This window comes from Cygnus atratus, chromosome 8 (genome assembly GCF_013377495.2).
Source record: "Cygnus atratus isolate AKBS03 ecotype Queensland, Australia chromosome 8, CAtr_DNAZoo_HiC_assembly, whole genome shotgun sequence".
In the NCBI taxonomy this organism is placed as follows: Eukaryota; Metazoa; Chordata; class Aves; order Anseriformes; family Anatidae; genus Cygnus; species Cygnus atratus.
In genome coordinates, this window is record NC_066369.1 from 22,684,317 (window position 1) to 22,701,365 (window position 17,049).

The 17,049-nt window shown below is 56.1% G+C and overlaps 1 protein-coding gene across 1 annotated transcript in view; it reads right to left on the minus strand.

Annotated features, from left to right (window-relative positions):
• ZSWIM5 (zinc finger SWIM-type containing 5) overlaps positions 1-17,049 on the minus strand; it is a 93,011-nt gene that overhangs the window by 4,550 nt on the left and 71,412 nt on the right. Inside the window, 9 exon segments of the mRNA XM_035537461.2 lie at positions 1,096-1,253; positions 2,495-2,630; positions 3,042-3,302; positions 3,745-3,882; positions 4,342-4,488; positions 6,198-6,374; positions 8,961-9,140; positions 13,929-14,079; positions 14,632-14,780. Of these exon segments, the coding sequence (XP_035393354.1) occupies positions 1,096-1,253; positions 2,495-2,630; positions 3,042-3,302; positions 3,745-3,882; positions 4,342-4,488; positions 6,198-6,374; positions 8,961-9,140; positions 13,929-14,079; positions 14,632-14,780 (1,497 nt within the window).

Genomic DNA, 17,049 nt, shown 5'->3' on the forward strand with positions numbered 1-17,049 from the left:
GCCCCTCTGCCTTGCTCCAGGCTCGTGTTTCTACTCCCATAGTCACCAGCTGAGCAGATGAGCCTCGAGCAAAGAAAATAAAAAAAACGCGCAGCAATGTGAAAACCCTAGAGCTGCACCTGGGCACACACAGACATCTCAGATGACTAATAGCTAAATATATTGCCTGCCACCCACAGCAGCCGCTTGCACCGCCACCAAAATCCAAATCTCCCTAAAATGGCTAGCGGGGGCGTGGGTGAGAAATGCTGCGAGGACACAGGATCGCATCGGGACATGCTGCAGCAGGGGAACACCCAGGGAAAGGCACGGTGGGAGAACCAATCCACCAGCCCTACAACCCCAGCATAAAACTCTCATCCTCATGAGGGGCTACAAAACTAAGCCACTTCCATCCGGGAAACAAATCTCCATCAGGTCCCTGCGAGGGGGGAGCATGGCACCAGCAGCCCTGGACAAGCAGAGAGGTGAAGGAGGCTACAAGGACAGCGAGGCTGGAGCTCTCTGATGGCACAGCCACCACCTTCCTGGCCAGGCTGGGGTTGCTCACCTCGCCAGCCCTCGCTGGGCACCAGGTGTTTGCTGTCCTGGTGGGTTTGCTGCCCTAAAGCATCTGGACAAATGGAAGTTTAGTGAAAATCTTGTGGATCAGGGGATGTTCCCTGCCACAGGGCAGGCATGGTCCAGTGTCACCCAGGGGCACTGCCTGGGGCTCCTGGAGCTCTGGTCAATATCCCCAGAGGGCTGCCCACACCTCCTGGGGACCTCCTGTCCAGCTGAGGCTGAAGAAGCCCCATGCTTGAAGGAAGGGAAACAGAAGCTCCCTGTTTTCCCCAGTAAAAGCCTTTCAGTGCAGCTACATCTCATCACCCACATCCCAGAGGACCGAGCACCACGAGGAAGGGGTTCCCATTTCTGAAGGGGCTGGTTGGTGCTCCCCATCCCAGCACTCCTAGGTCCCCTTCCCATCACTCCTGCAATACCGCTCCCCATTGCTTGTGCTCCCCAGCCCTTGGGAATCTCTGTCCCCCCCCGATCTCCCCATCTCCCCCATGCCTGGAGGCACAGCGTAGCCAGCGCTGGTCCCGCACCAACCTTTGGCCGCCGTGAGCATGGTGGAGGCCAGCTCGCACTGCTGTGACTCCAGGTGCCCCAGGGTGAACCAGCGCGGGTACCTGCTGGGGACCACCGACACCAGGTGGTGTGGGTGGCTCACGTCGCCGGACGGTGCCGTGGTCTCCAGCACGGGCAACCTGAAGGACAAACGGGAGGAGGTAACGTCAGACCGGCCCTGGCTTCGTTCCCGCTCCTGAGGCAGCGGTGGGGCGAGGAGGGGGCTGCATCCAGGCAGCCGCCCCGCCACGATGCCTTTGAAAACCTCCTGCTGCTGTGCACGTGCAGGGGCTCGCGGGCTGTGTGCGCAGCACATGGGCACGGGGATCAATCTCTCAGCCCTACTTGAAAGGAGGGGAATGACCCGTGAAGTGATTTATAAACTTGTAAGGAAAAACGTGAGCCTCGGAAAAAAATAAAAAAAAAAAAATGAAGAGAAAGCCCGCCTTCCTCTCCGCGCCTTTCATGTCAAAGCGCCCGGCAGAACTCCTGGCTTTATCATCTGGTTCTTCTTAAAATGCCCGGCTATGATCAGAAGCAGCAGCACGTTCCCCCAGGGCCTCTGCAGCGGGTTTTGGTTACCTGCCCGTATGGTGACACTGCAAAGCCTGAAACACTCGGTAAGCCAAGGGAAGGGGAACAGGAGCCTCGCTTCACCTGCCACGGTGACAAAACTGCGTCAGCCCTTCCACACCTCCACTTCCTGACGTGAGTCAGTGCTGGTGTCACTGACTCCATGCCCAGCCAGGGCATGCAGGAAGGAAATTGTCCCCCTGGACACTGAGAGCGTCAGACTTCTCTGCTTCCCCTGCTCACAGGCTTGGGGCACCCCCCGGAGAGCAGGTCTGGCTGTCCTGAGAAGCTCGTCCCAGGGCACAGGGGTTTCAGAATTTACCCTGGCACATCCTGGAGCCCGGAGCAAATCATCCCTCCGTCTGTGCTGGGGCCTGCCCAGTGGGTAACAGCCTTCCCTGTGGGCAGGGAGGGCTGCAGGGTGCCCAAGGCTGTGGAGGCAGGAGGCAGATGAGAGCACCGTGCCTGGGACCTGCTCCAGAGGAGGACACTATCACCAGGACAGGCAGGCAGAGGTCCAGCTTCAGGTGAGCTGCTGCGAGGGGCTGGGCAACAGCAGTGCAAGGCTGGGTGGTGACCCACAGACATCACCAGGCCCACACAAGTCCCTACAGCTAGGACTTGAACACCAGGAATCACCCAAACGATAGTGGGAGTCTCCTCACACTGCACAGCATGCCAGGGGAGACAAGCCTGAGCTGCCTCTGCACCCACCCTCGCTGTTGGGTTACAAAAATCCTGGCTTCTCAGCGGGGCAGAGAAGAGAGGCAAACTGGGGGGGCAGGAACAGAACAAAACATGCACCAACCTCATGGCCCGCAAAGCCAGCTTGTACGCCAGGTCCGCGTCGTGGGGCAGCAGGGCAGAGAACAGGTATTTGGCAAAGGTGTGCATGGGGACGCTCTCGCGGTGGATCACTTCTCCCAGACCACTGAAGGGACCACCTAGGTGCAAGCAGAACCCATCAGCCATCGTTGTGGTATCTGTGGCTGGGGTTCGTGCCACCCCAAAGCTATAAGCATCTGCTCAACAGCTCCCTGGTGCATTAGTCGGGGCAAACGGCTGCTCACTCCTTTCTTAAAAACCATTTCAAGTACAGAATGCCTCAGAAACGGAGGTGATATGGTTAGCACCCTTCTCCATAAAGCCTTTAAAAGGCTGTCTCACCCTGGGGAGGTCAGCAAACCCTTGCTTTGCCAGACCAGGGCTCTGTGTTGGAGCAGCCAGCCTGCAGACTCAGCACCATGTGCACAGAGGAAGAAGCCAGGACTGGATCAGACAGGCATAAACCTTGGAAGGGGCACCCTTGGGAGATGTCAGTAAATCTGAGCCTGAGCCGCGCGCCAAGCCCCCACCTTCCAGCAGCAGGATGCATTGCTTCCGAAGGGTCTGCACCAGCACCGGGTCCAGCTCCAGGTCCTGCAGCCGGGCGATGATCTGCTCCTCGTTGCGGCACACCTTGTCCTGGGCGTAGAGGCCTTCGGGCATCACTCTCTGCTGGCCCATGCCCATCAGGGCCACCTCTAAGGCCAGGGACAGGTAGGACTCGCCGCTGTCTTGGCTGCCGGTCACGACGGGCACGTGTTGGTAGACTGGGGGTTTGGAGTCCCCGGTGTCTGGAAGAAGGGGGAGAGATGCAGCAGGGTTAGGGGAGTCTCCCTAGGTGGGAGAACAGAAGCAGAGGGAAAAACTCTCAAATTCAGAAGCAAGACCCAATGCTTCCCTTGCTGCCTGCCTTCGGTTACCCAGGGATGATGGATAAAAGCTCCCTGTGGGAGATACGGGGCTTCACCCCCCTTCTTGTTCTCAGCTAGGAGACAAAGGAGACCTGAGACATGTGCAACAGGGCCACAGCTGACACCAGAGCCTTCCCATGGGCTGGCACTCCCTGGCCTGGCTCTGTTTGCAGCTATCCTGCTCTGCTGCAAACCCCAGGGCTGAAGACAGGGGAGGTTTGAAGCCCAGGACTGCTGAGGCCAAGCCCTGCACCCAGGGGATGCTGGTTGGGCTTGGCTCAGCTGGAGTCGGCTGGCAGAGAGCAAGGGGAGCAGCCGGTACCTGAGATTTCAAGGCAATTTTCCTCTTCTAATCTACAAGCTTCGGTCAGGGTGAGAAAGAGGCAGCCGATGGGGTTCAGAGGGTGGCCAACCCAGCCCTCCAGGTTGGTGATGGTTGTTGCTCCTCGCTGCAGCAGCTCTGCAAAATAAGGGGGGGAAAAAGAAGTTAAAAGTGGGGAATTTAAAGATGAGTTCTGCACCCGGAGAGGACTCCAAGACCAAAGGCCTGTTCTTATCCCAGGGGCTTGCGACACCCCGACCTCCAGGGAACAGAGGCCATGGGAAGTTTGCAAGGTCCACGAAGTTCAGAGCAGGCATAACACAGGCTGCCACAGACAACAGGGGGAGCAGGCACCCAACACAAAAAGGTGTCTTTAAGGCTGTATGAGGTGCAGCAGCTCATCCTCAGTTCCAGGAGGACACACGGACGTCCATAAAGCCAGACCTGCAGCTTACAGACTCATTTGGGATGAGTCCGTAACGGGATGGCTCATTTGCCCTGGATGGGGCAGCAGTGCTCTGTGAGAACATCTCCTCCACCACTGGGACATCCCAGCCAGACCCGGTGGGACCCTTCTCCAGCACCTCTGCTCCTTACCTTTCTTCTGATGCTTATATATTTCCAGCTGCCTTTGCTGCTGCAGTCGCAGGGTGTTGATGATGGCAACAGTTAGCCGGAGAGCTTCCCGGGGGTAGCCGTGGGAGCGCAGGGCGTCCACCCGAGCGCAGGCTGTCGGGACGTGCTCTGCAAGGCAAGGTCACGCACGTGGGGTGGCTGAGCACAGACATTCGGGGGTGTTATTGAAGTGGGGAGAGAACCTGGCAGCAGCAGGCTTCAGGGCATCCTCTACTCATCTTCCCCACTCCCCAGCTCAACGCCTGCTCACTGCGTTGAAGTCCTGCCTTTCTCCTTGCTCCTGGCAGGGCTGCCTACGGGGAATACTAATGGCACTGTCACCACGTCCAGCCTGCAGCAGCCATTTCAGTTCCTAAATCCTGACTTCCACCAACCTTATCTAGTGGAAGCGTTTCCAACGCGCCACTGCTGCAGTATGACAGCTCCGAATACAACACTGCCCCTCGTTGCTCCTAAAGCCTGCACGTTTTACAGTGATTTCTTTCATTGCTGCTCACCCAAACGTTTCTTACCGTCTCCTGAAACAATTCTCTCTGCTCTCACTACGCAGGAGACACATGGGAGGAGGCAGCGAGCACTCAGCTCTGCGCTGGGGACACTGGCAATTTCGGCTGACATTTGAACTGCCTCCTTGATGACTGCATGGAGCGCGCTCTGCAGAGACCCCGTCTCTTCTGCAGCTCTCCTGCCTGGTGTTTTATTATTAGGAACAGTCGCGTGAACCCCCCGCAAGGCTCACAGTTGCTTAGAAATTCATCTGCTCCTGCTGCTCATTGCTCACCTGAAATCACAAGCAACTGTGGAGAGGATTATGACTGAGTGAGAAATTAGCGGGAGCAGATGACATGCCATGCTGCATAACAAGCAGCAAAAATCCCATTTTCTTGCCAAATGTCCTACCAAGGGGGGAAAAGAAAATAAAGGCAAACACAGAAGATCTAAAGTTCTAGCAGAGGGATCGTTCTATTCCTGGAAGAGATCAGAGAGCTCTGGAAACGCAGACAGCCACCTCCACAAATGGGGTTTCCATGTCCCAGAGGTCACCAGAAAGGAATAGGAGGAAGGTTTAAGAACAAACACATCTACAAAAGAGCTTCTTGTTGCTCCCTCTATTCATTTGCTAAGTGGATGAAATATTCAGCTTCTCACTGCTGCGAGCTGCTGACAAATCACACTCCTCTCCCAGCACAGGGTCCCTGAAGGTGTGCTGCGAAAGCGCAAAATCCAAAATCAAGGCAACTGCACCAGAAAAACAACGGGCACAAACCAGCTTGGCCCAAGGGCTCACCAGAGCCCAGGTTATACCAGGGGAAGGGGAGCTGGGGCCATCGTGTCCCTGCTAGACCGCTTGAGTCCCGGGAGGCACCAGCCCCACACCACCACCTACAGCTGCTTGGGGAGAAGACCTGCTGCTACGGAAAATCCTTCCCAGAGGAGAAATGATCTCTCCTGCTTTATCTAAGACAGCACAGGTCAGGCTGTGACCTTCAGTATCTGTATATTCACCTCCTTGCTGTGGGGATGAGGCACCCACGCTCCCAGCAGCAGGGGGCTTGCTCAGTGCCAACCTGACAAATGCATTTTGGGGTCAGCCTGAGCCACCAGGAACCCCCCAAGCCCTGTCTCACGCCCTCTCCTCCTGGGACACATGGTTGTTGAGGGTTTGCAGTTTAGGATGTGGAGTTTTTTTCACGTTAGGATGTTGAAGCTTGAAAGGATGCGAGGTAGCAAAGCTTCTTTGATGCCTCAGGTGGCTGTTCTCCACGAGCAGCCCTACCCACCCCGGCCACCCGAGGGCTGCTGTTTTGGATCCTTACCGAGCCACAGGGGCTGCCCCTGGGAGTTGAAGAGCAGGCTCTCGCCCTCCCGCTGGTAGGACGGGGACACGTAGAAGTCGCTGCTAATGATGCGCTGCAAGTGGCTGTCCTGCCAGTGCAGGTCACAGCCCTCGATGGCCCGGGTGAACACGGTTCGGCGGGGCCTGGCCAGCGAGTCTGCGAAGAGAAAAAAACTGTCAGAGCCCCCGAGCAGCTCCCGCGTGAGCCATCTGCAACCTCAGCCCCAGGATCACCCCGCAGTTTGACAGGCTGGAAGTCACGAAGGGAAGCCTGAGAGCATCTCATTATCCTCCGGGTAATGTAGGGGAGCTGCTGCTTCCCCAGCAAACACCGCAGGGCAGCAGGAGGGCTGGGGAGGGAGGGGGGGCATCATCTTAAACCCCACTGCTTTGCAGCAGCAACTGTCTGTGCTCACAGCTGCTCTGCAGCTTAAGTGACATTTTTAAAGGTATCGAATGCTAGCGTGCAACCAAAAACAACACGACTCGTTATGTATTAATGCATTAATGAGGCTCGCGGTGTATTAACGGCAGAAAAAAACAGAACAGCCTGCTTGCTAGACTCATGCCCATCCGCGTGGTCCTTCTCCCTCCCTACACGGGGTGTTTGCCCACACAATGGGGCTGATCCTTGCAACAAATCTGGCTGCTGCTTATTGCTCTCCGGTGAATCTAGGAACTGCCTGCTCTGGCTCATCCAGGCTGAAATTTCCGAGAGGCTTTCGTTTTGTGCAGACAGCGCTGCCAGGCAGCAGGAGCAGGTAACTGCCTGCTTCCCGTCTGGGACCTGCGGGGCAGGAGGAGAATTTCAGCCCGGCCAGAACAGGCAGGCAGCGTCGGGAGGAGAAGGGCCGTCTGCAGCCCCCCTGCTATCGCCCCGGCCACGCTGGAAGCAGGAGGGCAAAAAGCAGGTTGCAAAACAGGGAGCCCCGAACACGGCGCAACGCTGGTCCTGCGTTCTGCAAACCGGCTGAGCTCAACGCGTTCGGGAGGGGAAAACAAAGGGCTCTGCTCAGGGCTGAGCCGCCAGGCTGGGTAAACACGCTCTGGAAACGATGGCAACAAGCAATTAGCCCGAACGCTGCAGGCACCCCGAGGTGGCTAGAAATTAAACAGGTGTTCGCGCGTATGGAACCAAGCCCTCGCCCGTCAGCAGGTTTACTTTAACGGGAAGGATTTGGGGGAATCAGCCGTTATCCCTCGCGAACAAAGGAGGCTGGCAAGAATTTGCAGCAGTGTTTGCATATCCACAAACAGCAGCCCTAGGACACCTCCGGGCTCTGCTTTCTGCCTGCTCGGGGTGCTCGGCGAGCCGGGATGCCCTCGGCACAGGCGGAGCGAGGCGCTTCGGAAACATCCCGCGTGCGTCTGACAACGCGACCTGCCCCGAATACCGAGCGAGTCCCCGGCGGGGCCGGGAGCACCAGGGAGTCCCGGCCACGAGGGACCTGGAGCAGGGCCAGGTGTAAACCAAGCCGCTCCCGACGGGCGATGTGCACGTGGGACGGGACGGGGCGGCGCCGCGAGCGGCCGGCGGCACCAGCACGGTGAAGTTCGCTCCACGGCAGCTCTGGCTGCACGTAATGCACCAAGGGCCAGTTAGGGTGCTGCAGACGGAGGCACTGCAAGAGCAGTGGGTTTCAATTAATAGCTATCTCGGGCAAAAGGAAAGGGGGAAAGTGCTTAAACGTAAAGTCTTTTGTAAAGCAAAGAACGCTTCGTCTTTTTTTTTCATTTTAGCATTAAAGAATAACCTCACAGCTAAGCTGCGCTGTGTATGCTCTGCACCTGAACTGCATTTAACGGCCCTGGCTTGACTTCTCTGCTGCAGTCTGCACACAAGACTCAGGAACCAGGGAAAGGGCCCTGCTCCACCGCCGACTCCCTACCTTCACATCTCAGCAAAGGCTTCAGGGTTCGGCTCCGCACCAACCCAGGCAGCATCGGTTTTCTATAAAACTTCTGCATGCCTGTTCACATAGGTCTGAATTTCCCCAAGGCCAAATGGCTTGAAAGGGGCCTTTGGAAGTGATTTTATGCTCAAAAGGCACGTAACTTCACCGCAGCTGCAGCACATAACCAAACATTTTCAGGCATCTAAAATCAGTGTCCGTAAACAGAACCGTTTTGGTTTTCTCCATCTCCCAGAGACATCACCCGCGGGATGAGAGCAGAAAAACACGGGAAACCAACTCACTGGGTGCTGACACCCTCACAGCCAGCAGCACCGGGGGCCACCTGTGTTCCCGCAAGCCCGCTCTGCATCAGAATGGGGGTCCCGGCTGGTGGCCCTGGGGCTCACCAAAGCTCCACGATGCGCTCGGGGCTCGCTCTGCAGGGTTTTGTTTTGAGGGGGATCTTTAAAAGTGCTCGGCACGGTGTAGCTCAGCTCCCCGCACAGCCCCGGGTAAGCTTCCCATTGACGTCAGCGGGAGCAGCTCAGAGCCAGGGCTCAGCGTCCGCTGCAGCCCCGTGCCAGGACCCAGCGAGGTGCTGATTTTTGTCTGCATGACCGAGGTGCTGAGCGCAAGCTGCCTTTCTGCCTGCTGCGCCCGGACACCACGGGGATCAGCTTTTCAGCAGAACAACCCAGAACCCCACAGAAAGCAAACTTCTGAAAACCCAACCCAAATCCCCTCGAACCAAAGAACGTGTCGTTTACGGAAACGTGTTTTTTTTCATGGACTTTCACAGCAGCCCGTGGCCACGGGCTGGAGTCCCTTTCCCCCATCCTTGAACTCACCTTGGTTGTGGCTGGAGCTCTGTGTGAGCGCGTTGGTGATGTTGGGAAGCTCATTGCCGTAATTGCCATCCTCCAGGGGACACACATCCATCTCGCCCCACTTCCGCAGCTGCCGGAGCCAGCAGGATTTCTCCTCCAGCTTGCAGTGTGGGTTCAGCACAACGCACACCCACAGCGCCCCTAAACAAAGCCGAGAGATAAAGGACGTGCCAAGCCAGACCCGTGTGGCAGAGCTCTCCGGCACCACCCAGCCTCTGCCTTTCCACCGCCACGCTCGTCATGAAAGCCTGCAACATTTTCATCGGCATCCGTAAACTCATTTCAGCATAATGCGCAGACCCAGGAGGGGGATTTAGACAGCTTTTAAATAAAAGTAAAACTCCTCTGTAATGAAGCTAAATTATAATCTCATGAGATGGGGGACAGTGGGGAGGAGGGAAGAAGAGACCAGCTGTATATGAATTTGTGAGTGCTTCTGTCTGCCAGGACAAATCTAGTGTTTGAACTACACATCAAAGCATGCTTAAAAACATCCTGGCAAGCTGCAGAGTCCGTATCTCTAAAGACTAACCTGATTTTGATCCTACCCACGTTCCCAGCGCTTTAAAGCCCGCTCAGAATGCTATTTCATCTGCCATTGTTCTTCAGGCCATTTGCATTCAACTATTTAAAAAGGAGATTTAGTGTATTTTCTTCCTTTTTTTTTTTTTATCCTCCTCTTCTTTTTTTTAATCCCCAGTAGCCCCCAGACTGCAGCAGAGGAACCTGGAGCTTGGCTTGATGTCTCGCAGCGAGAGCCCTCCCAGGCGCACGCCCTGCGTGTCCCGCGGGCAGAGGTGCCCCTCAGTTCCAGGACCACCACGGCACCTCCGGGCTCAGCTGTGACTCCCAGACATTGCCCTGCCCTTCCCTCTCCTCAAAGCAGAGCTTTGGTGGTGTTTTTGGGGTGTGCAGGCAATTGAGCAGCATCTTGGAGGTCTCCTGCCAGCACAGCCACAAGCTGGGATGCAGGGAAGGAGCTGGCAGCAGCTGAAGGCCTGTACATTACGCTGCACGTGGGGCCGAAGCATCAGGGCTGAAGGGCAGCTGTTAGTTGTACATGGAAAAAAAAGACATTATCTTTTGGCTAACGCCAGCACCCTGGGCAGCAAGAGCAGGGAACACAAAGAGATGTGACAGCAACTCCATCTCTTTCCTCCCCCATCACCCCCGGGCCCCCAAACGCCCACAAACTCATTAACGAGTTTCACCCAAAAAAATCTCAGCCGATTTTGTCTTTCACCTCTGGTGGCGGAGAGCACGGCACCGCCTGCCTCCCCCTGCCCGTGCCGCAGGCTGCAGCCTTAAATCACTGCCGGGGATTCCTCGGGCTCAGTTTTCAGCCCGGGGCGGCCACGGGCACACGCAGCGCGGCTCAGCCGAGCGCCGGTGACGAGGCTCGGTGCCCTGGCTCCGCCGTGGCCAAGAACGTGATGAGCCCGCTGGGTTTTTGGCTCCTGCAGCTCCGGCAAGATGTGATCCTAGGGATCCTCATGACTTCGCAGGCTATTTTTGGGAACCCTCAGAGGCGCCCTTTGACTGCCAAAATACCTTGCCCCTGAGTTCCCCTGTAGCAGGGAAGATGGGGTGGGGAGGTGGGGACAAGGAGGGGAGGGGGATTCGCATCTGTCTAGATGTGAATAGTTGTCTGGGAAAGGGAAAAGTTAGGTTTTCTGAGTCCTTTGGCCAAGTGACATCAGCTGACAACACGACTGACTCCCGTCCCGCGCCGATACGCTGCGCTGGGTCAGACTTTGTGTCTGCTCACACGCTGCAGAAACCTTCATCTGAACTTTCCGACAGCAGAAGGTTAAGTGGGGAACAAAACGGCAGATCACGATTAAGCTAAGCCTCTGAACAAAAATACTTTTTGATTACAGGGCCGAGTGGAGAGCGGGGGGGGGGGGGGGTCATAAGAGCCTTCCCACCCCGGCGTCCCCAGCTCCGGCCCCAGGGAGGGCAGGCACTCAGATCCTGCGCTGAAGTTTCCAAACCATCAAAGAAATTCTCCCGTTTCCCACAGGGTCGCTCCCCAGCTTAATCTGCTGAAATTCCCCACTGTAAACAAGTGGCCGAGATAAATAAACCCGTCTCCAGGCAGATTAAGGTCAGGCTGCACTTCAGCTGGTTTTTCGTCTATTTTTTGTAATTAGGCTTTAATCGTAAGTACTAATGCGCCGGGGCAAGTACTCCCACGCCACGCAGCTCCCTACCCAGCAGGTCTTTCCCTTGGCTCCCCAGCAGACGGGGCAATAGATGTTCAGTTGGCAGCAGACACACACATGCAAATGATGCCTTTTTTTTTTTTTTTTTGAACTCCGAAATCCTGCAAAATCCTTTACATTTTACCCAGTATAAATCCACAATCTTCTTTAAGGCTGATCTTCCAATCCCACGCAAGTCGGTGATGCAATCTTTGTTAAAATCGACGATTCATTACTAAACGCTTGCCCAAAATAAGGTCTGGGGCTGGCTGCAGCAGCTGGCAGGGGGGCTCTTTCCCCTCCTGCCCCTCTCCATTTGGCAATGCTCAGCAGTGCTGGCGCAGGGCAGCTTTGGCACCCCCAAAACAGAGATGCCCACTTCTCCCCAAGTGTGATGCTGGGCGAGCTGCTCCCTCTGACGTGTGCTGGCCAGCACCACTTCTCACCTGCTGTCACACCAATCCTGTCTCATCATGGCCCTGATGTTCCCTGGCCACCTTGCCATCTGCTGATGGGGACATGCTGTTGCTTCCTCCTGCTTTGCTGACCAAAAAATTAAGTGTACCAACCCGGTCCTTGCAAGGTTAGGCCAGGACCCAAACCTGACCATTTACCCTTCGTGTGTGCTGGACGAGAGGGAGGGCTCTGGGCTTAGATATCTGGTTTGAAGGCAGACCAAATCATCTGTAGTTCTGGGCAAACTGCTGCATCCAGGCCTGCCTAGACACCCATCCATCCACATTTCGCTGATGTGTTTGCTTTCTTCCATGTGGAAATTCTGGCGTGGTGGATTTGGCCACCTCTCCGGGATTCTTGCACATCCAACCATTCCAAATCCTGGAAATATCTTTTTGGCAGGCGAGCACGGATCGGCTCTGCAGAGCCCGCGTGCTTATTTCCATCCAGGGAACCGCCGGCGGGAGCGAGGCATCCTGTCCTGCCTGGCCATGCTCACGGCTGCGTCTGCATTTGTTTGGCACCTGGGCTGCGCTCCCGGCTGAGTTCCTGCCCGTTGCTGCAATGCTGCCCTGAGAAGACTCCATGGGGGGGCTTCTGCCCCCAGCCCACTGCGCAGACAGACCGTGTCGAGGACGTTTTGAAAGCAGCCTGGCAGCCGACTGCCGGTTATCGAGTATTCTGCAGACAAGACCACTTAGGGTGGTGTGATTTCGTGGAGGGGGTTCTCGAGGTGGTCAGAAAGCCAGTCATTCACCGCGCTGCTGCTCCAGATGCTGATGGCACGGAGAATTAATTGGCCAACTTCACAAATTCCTGCCCCGAGACCTGCTCCAGTGGCTGGGACCGCAGATCCTCCTACCTGCTATCCCACCTCCCATGGCAGGGACAGGCACTTAAGGGAAGCTGTAAGAGCAGGGCAAATGTGGAGAGATACTTCACCGGGAAAGCCGTCCACCCTCCCACAATCTGTGATTCAAGGACTTCTTGAAAGAGAAGTGGCACCTGTGCTCAGCAGCCCGTTTCTCCCCCCTCTTTCTAAGTGATTTTCATCCTCCAATAAGCTTTCAGCCTCAGAGGGTCCCATGGCAGGGAGTTCACAGTGCAGTTTGGTAAAAACACCTTTAGTTTGCCCTGTGCTCGCCTCCTGGCAACTTCACGAGCCATTCCTGATTTTACATGTGTATTATACCTTCCCCAAGTCTCTCCTCCGAACCAAAATGCGTGCACCCGCATAGCTGTTCCCCATACAGATGGGGCTCCAGACCTTGGACCACCCAACCTCATCCTTCTTCTAGCTCTACAACATCCCTTTGGTCCCAGCCCATGAGCCCCTGCCTTTCCACAGCATCTCCTGTTACCAGGCTGCAGAACAGCTCAGCCTCATGGTGAAACCACGGCACAAGCCAAACTATTCACCCACGACCCCAGATGTCCAGGAGAGCCCAGAAGGGCTGGGTAAACTCTACCACACAACCAGCCCCGCTGGCTCACGTCATCTAAATGCTTTATTCTAATGATATTACGGTGTCAGCCAGCTGAGCTGGTGCCTAAGGTGCTTACCTAGAATTACCCAGAGTTGCATTTCTATTAAAGCCAGGCTCTGCATTGCCCATCCTTCACCTCTCACCCTAGAAACCTGCACCAGCGGAGGCAGAAACTTGTTAGATGGGGCAAGTCTTAAGAATCTGCCTGTCCCCCTTGGGATCGTGGTTCCTCCAGGAATGGCACCTCCACATCTGGGCTACATCCAGCCCCCAGGATGTCCTCGCCAAGCCCCTCTGTCCTCACTAAGGCTTTGGGGCAGCACCCCAAACACAGGTGCTGAACAGACAGAAGCCTCATTCCCCCAGAATACAGTCCCCAAAAAACTTGAGCAGCAGGCAGACAGACCAAACGAAGGCCTCATCCCTTCCTCCCTCTGAGGCACAGAAACACGAGGGGCTTCTTCCATGACTTACTGCAGCAGACACTTCACCAGCCCGACAGGGGACAAGACCCACTGCACATCCATCACCCCTGGCTCCTTTGCAGGAGAAGGGCTGGTTTGTTTACAGTGTTGAAACGTGCACTTTGGGCCTGATCCAGCCATCCCACCAGGATTTCCCCAGCAGGGGACAGAGCAAACTTCTGGCACCTGCCAGGGTCTCTGCCCACAGCCTGGTTGAGGATGCGGGGTGAGCTCTGGTAGAGCCCCAAAAGCCCACGGGACGAGCTCTGATATCCCAGCAGCCCAGGCCACCCCGCTGCTGCTGATGGTGACCCTTACCCAGCTCGTCCCAGAGCTGCCGGCACTTCTCCGTTATGCCTGTTCCCTGCTGCCTCCAGAGGGAGAGCCGAGGGTCAGCCATGAACTGCTCCGTTATCAGCGTCAGCATCCTGGCCCCGTTGGAGTCCCTCATGCGCAGCATCTCCCGGACCTGGGAAGGACAGAGACGAGGTTTTTGTGAGACAAACCATGGCCTCCTGGAGGTGTTTAAGAGCTGGATGCCAACCCCCGGCTCCCTCACAGCCTGGGTGTCCAGGCTACACGTTATGATGCTGTGACCTGGCTGGTTTGAGTCCAGCTGAGCAAAGAGCACCAAGCAATCAGGAACCCAAAAACAAGGTCCTAATGCAAAGAAAGAGAAGAGCCCATAGGCTGGTGCCATCTCTCCACAGTCTCGGTAGGGTCTGCAGGTGGCCAGGTTGGATTTCCCTCCACAGTGCCAATGGGGAGATGGGAGAAAAGCCCCAATTCATGCAGGAACCGCTGCCTGGGATGCAGGGACCTGCTTAGAGAGAGGGTGGGACAACCCAAGGCTGACCCAAAGCCTGGATTACAACCGCCAGCTCAGCGACCGGGCAAGAAGGCACTGGAGCAGAGATTCCCAGCTGTGACGGGCACCGTGCCAGGGCAGGCAGCGAGCCGCCGGCTACGTGACACGTCGAGCGGAGCGCAGCGAAAAAGAGAGCAGCCAGCTCCTCCTCACCTTGGCAAACATGGAGTTGAGCTGCTTCCCCGAGCCGTAGTACCCTCCCTGAGATAGGAACAGCTTCACCTGCTCTCGGACCTGCTCTTCGTCCAGGTGCCAGCAGTTCTCGTCATCGATGCTGGCTCCAGCAGTGGGGTCAGGAGCACCTGGGGGACAAGGAGGGAGGAAAAAGAGACAACAGGGTTTGTAGCACCAGAGCCAGTTTGCAACAACCAAACTAAACTAAAATTAAAAAAAAAAAAAACACAACTTTTCCCCCCCAAAAAAAAACTGTTCAGATTTCCCAGTGGGGGCTCCGTAGGAGCACTGTGGCTAGAAGATGCCCGGCTCAACTTTAGCCATCTTCTCCCACCGTCTTCTTCCTGAGCAAGGAAGGGAGTCAGCATGGGAAGAGCAGAGGGCTGCATGGACAGCCAGGGGAAGCTGTAGCCATGTTTCCAATTAATTCTTAATGATGTCTTCCCCACTTGACTGGGCTCTGGCCAGGGAGCGGACATCTCCGCTTCCACCGCTCTCTGCTCCCACGTGGGGTGCCAAGCAAGCCCCAGCGCTGACTGGGAGCCGATTCATGGAAAGGCAGCTCCAGGCTGTCTGCTCAGCAAGGCGACTCTCTCTCTCCTTGGCTTCTAAACGGGAGGACATCAACCCGAGGGGTTTTGCTCCTCCAGCAAAGGCTGAGAATGCTCCTGACCTGATAAGATCCAGCTATTTGTATTTAACGTCCTTTACAAAATTCCTTTAATTTCTGCTAATAATTGTTGCCCAGGAGCTGTTCGTTCCAGCAAGCCCCAGGCACTGCCCGCACCGCGCTGAAGGGAGAGGATGCTGCTGCTCCCTCTGCAAATAATTTATAGCTGACAGAACAACATAATTAGGACGGGATTTGAAGCAGCAGAAAGGAGACCACAGCCCCTGGCCGAGCGCAGGGGCTTTCACCCACGGCCCCGTGTTGGGAAGAAGGGAACCAGCACCGCACGCGACCCAGTCGTGCTCCTTCCCATCACAGACCAGCACAACAAGGACTGTTCACCCCGCCTGCAGCGTGTTTCAGTTTTCCGTGCCTTTTCCTTCCCTCCCCCACGTCCGTCCTTATCTCCGCTCCCCCTCGCAGATAAAGAGCAGACAAGCCAGCGATTATCCCGTATCAGGAACCGATGACTAATCTGTCTGCCACGAGCGCTTATCCCGCACCCATCACCGAGGCTTCCGAGACGCTTGCACTTCTAATATCCCCCTCCAAGCAGCCCGCTCCTCCCAGCTGCAGCTTTCCAGATCAGCCAGGTCGCCTCGGCTGCCTCCGTAGGGACCAGGAGGGCATGGATACCCGGTGACCCATCCCAAAGCTCAGCCCGTCCTTGGTCCCTCACCGAGGCCACTCGGATAGCTCAAAGCAGAGGAAGAAGCGAGGTGCAGGAAGCGGCTGCGTTTTTGTGGGGTTCCCAGGGCTGCCCCAACGCTGGCTGCTCGCACGTAAGCATCAGCAACAGAAAGCGCAGGCAGCGGGGAAAGCGGCGCGCAGCTAAATAAAACCTCCTCCTCCCACACACCACGCTGAGCACTTCCCACGTTTGGGTTCTGACCGCAGCCGAATTAGCGATGCAGCTCCCGCCACTCCAAACAAAACCCACGTTTACTTGTACATTTATTTTGCTCTCATATCAAAGATTCATACGGGGGGTTGTAATATCAGCTTCCCACACACGCCACGCAGACAGGCGGATAATGGGCTACCCAATTACACCGGCGAGCTGGATAAACATTTAAGAGCAAACAAAGAGGATTTGCGCGGTGTTTAAATATTTATGGCAGGATTCGTCCACTTCCCATTGCCAAGGTTCACACCGTGGTGGCATCGCCAGTGGCATGCCGTGACGTAGCTGATGAGTGATTCCATGTCTCTGCTCCAAACTAGCAGGGAACGGCATGTAAAACAGCCCCAAGCCTGCGTAACACGTCTCTCATATAGCAGCATTCTTGATCCAAAGAGCCTGTTTCAGATGTGCTTGATCTTTGTCCTGCGGGATTCAGATTTAAGGAAACACCAACATGCATCTCGAGTGGAAAGAGTGTTTCACAAGCCCATTTACACTGGCTGTAGAGACAGAGATAAAAATGCCATCAATCACTCCAGCTGGGACCCATCCCTCGCCGCGGGCTCAGCGCTTAACTATTTGGCACCCAAGAGAGACCTCGCCGGAGAGGATGCGAAGACTGAGAAATAAGGGACTGGAAAAATCCCGGGTGAGAAAACAGAACAAAGCCAGGCACAGAAAACCTAATAGCTTGCTCAGCCAGTAGCTGCTGAAGGTGAAGAAAAGCCAAGCCTCTCCTGGAGCAGAGAGCAGCAGGTTTCTGGGGCTGGGGAGGCGGTGGGACCCTCGCGGCTCACACCGAGGCACCAGAGCATCCCAGTGC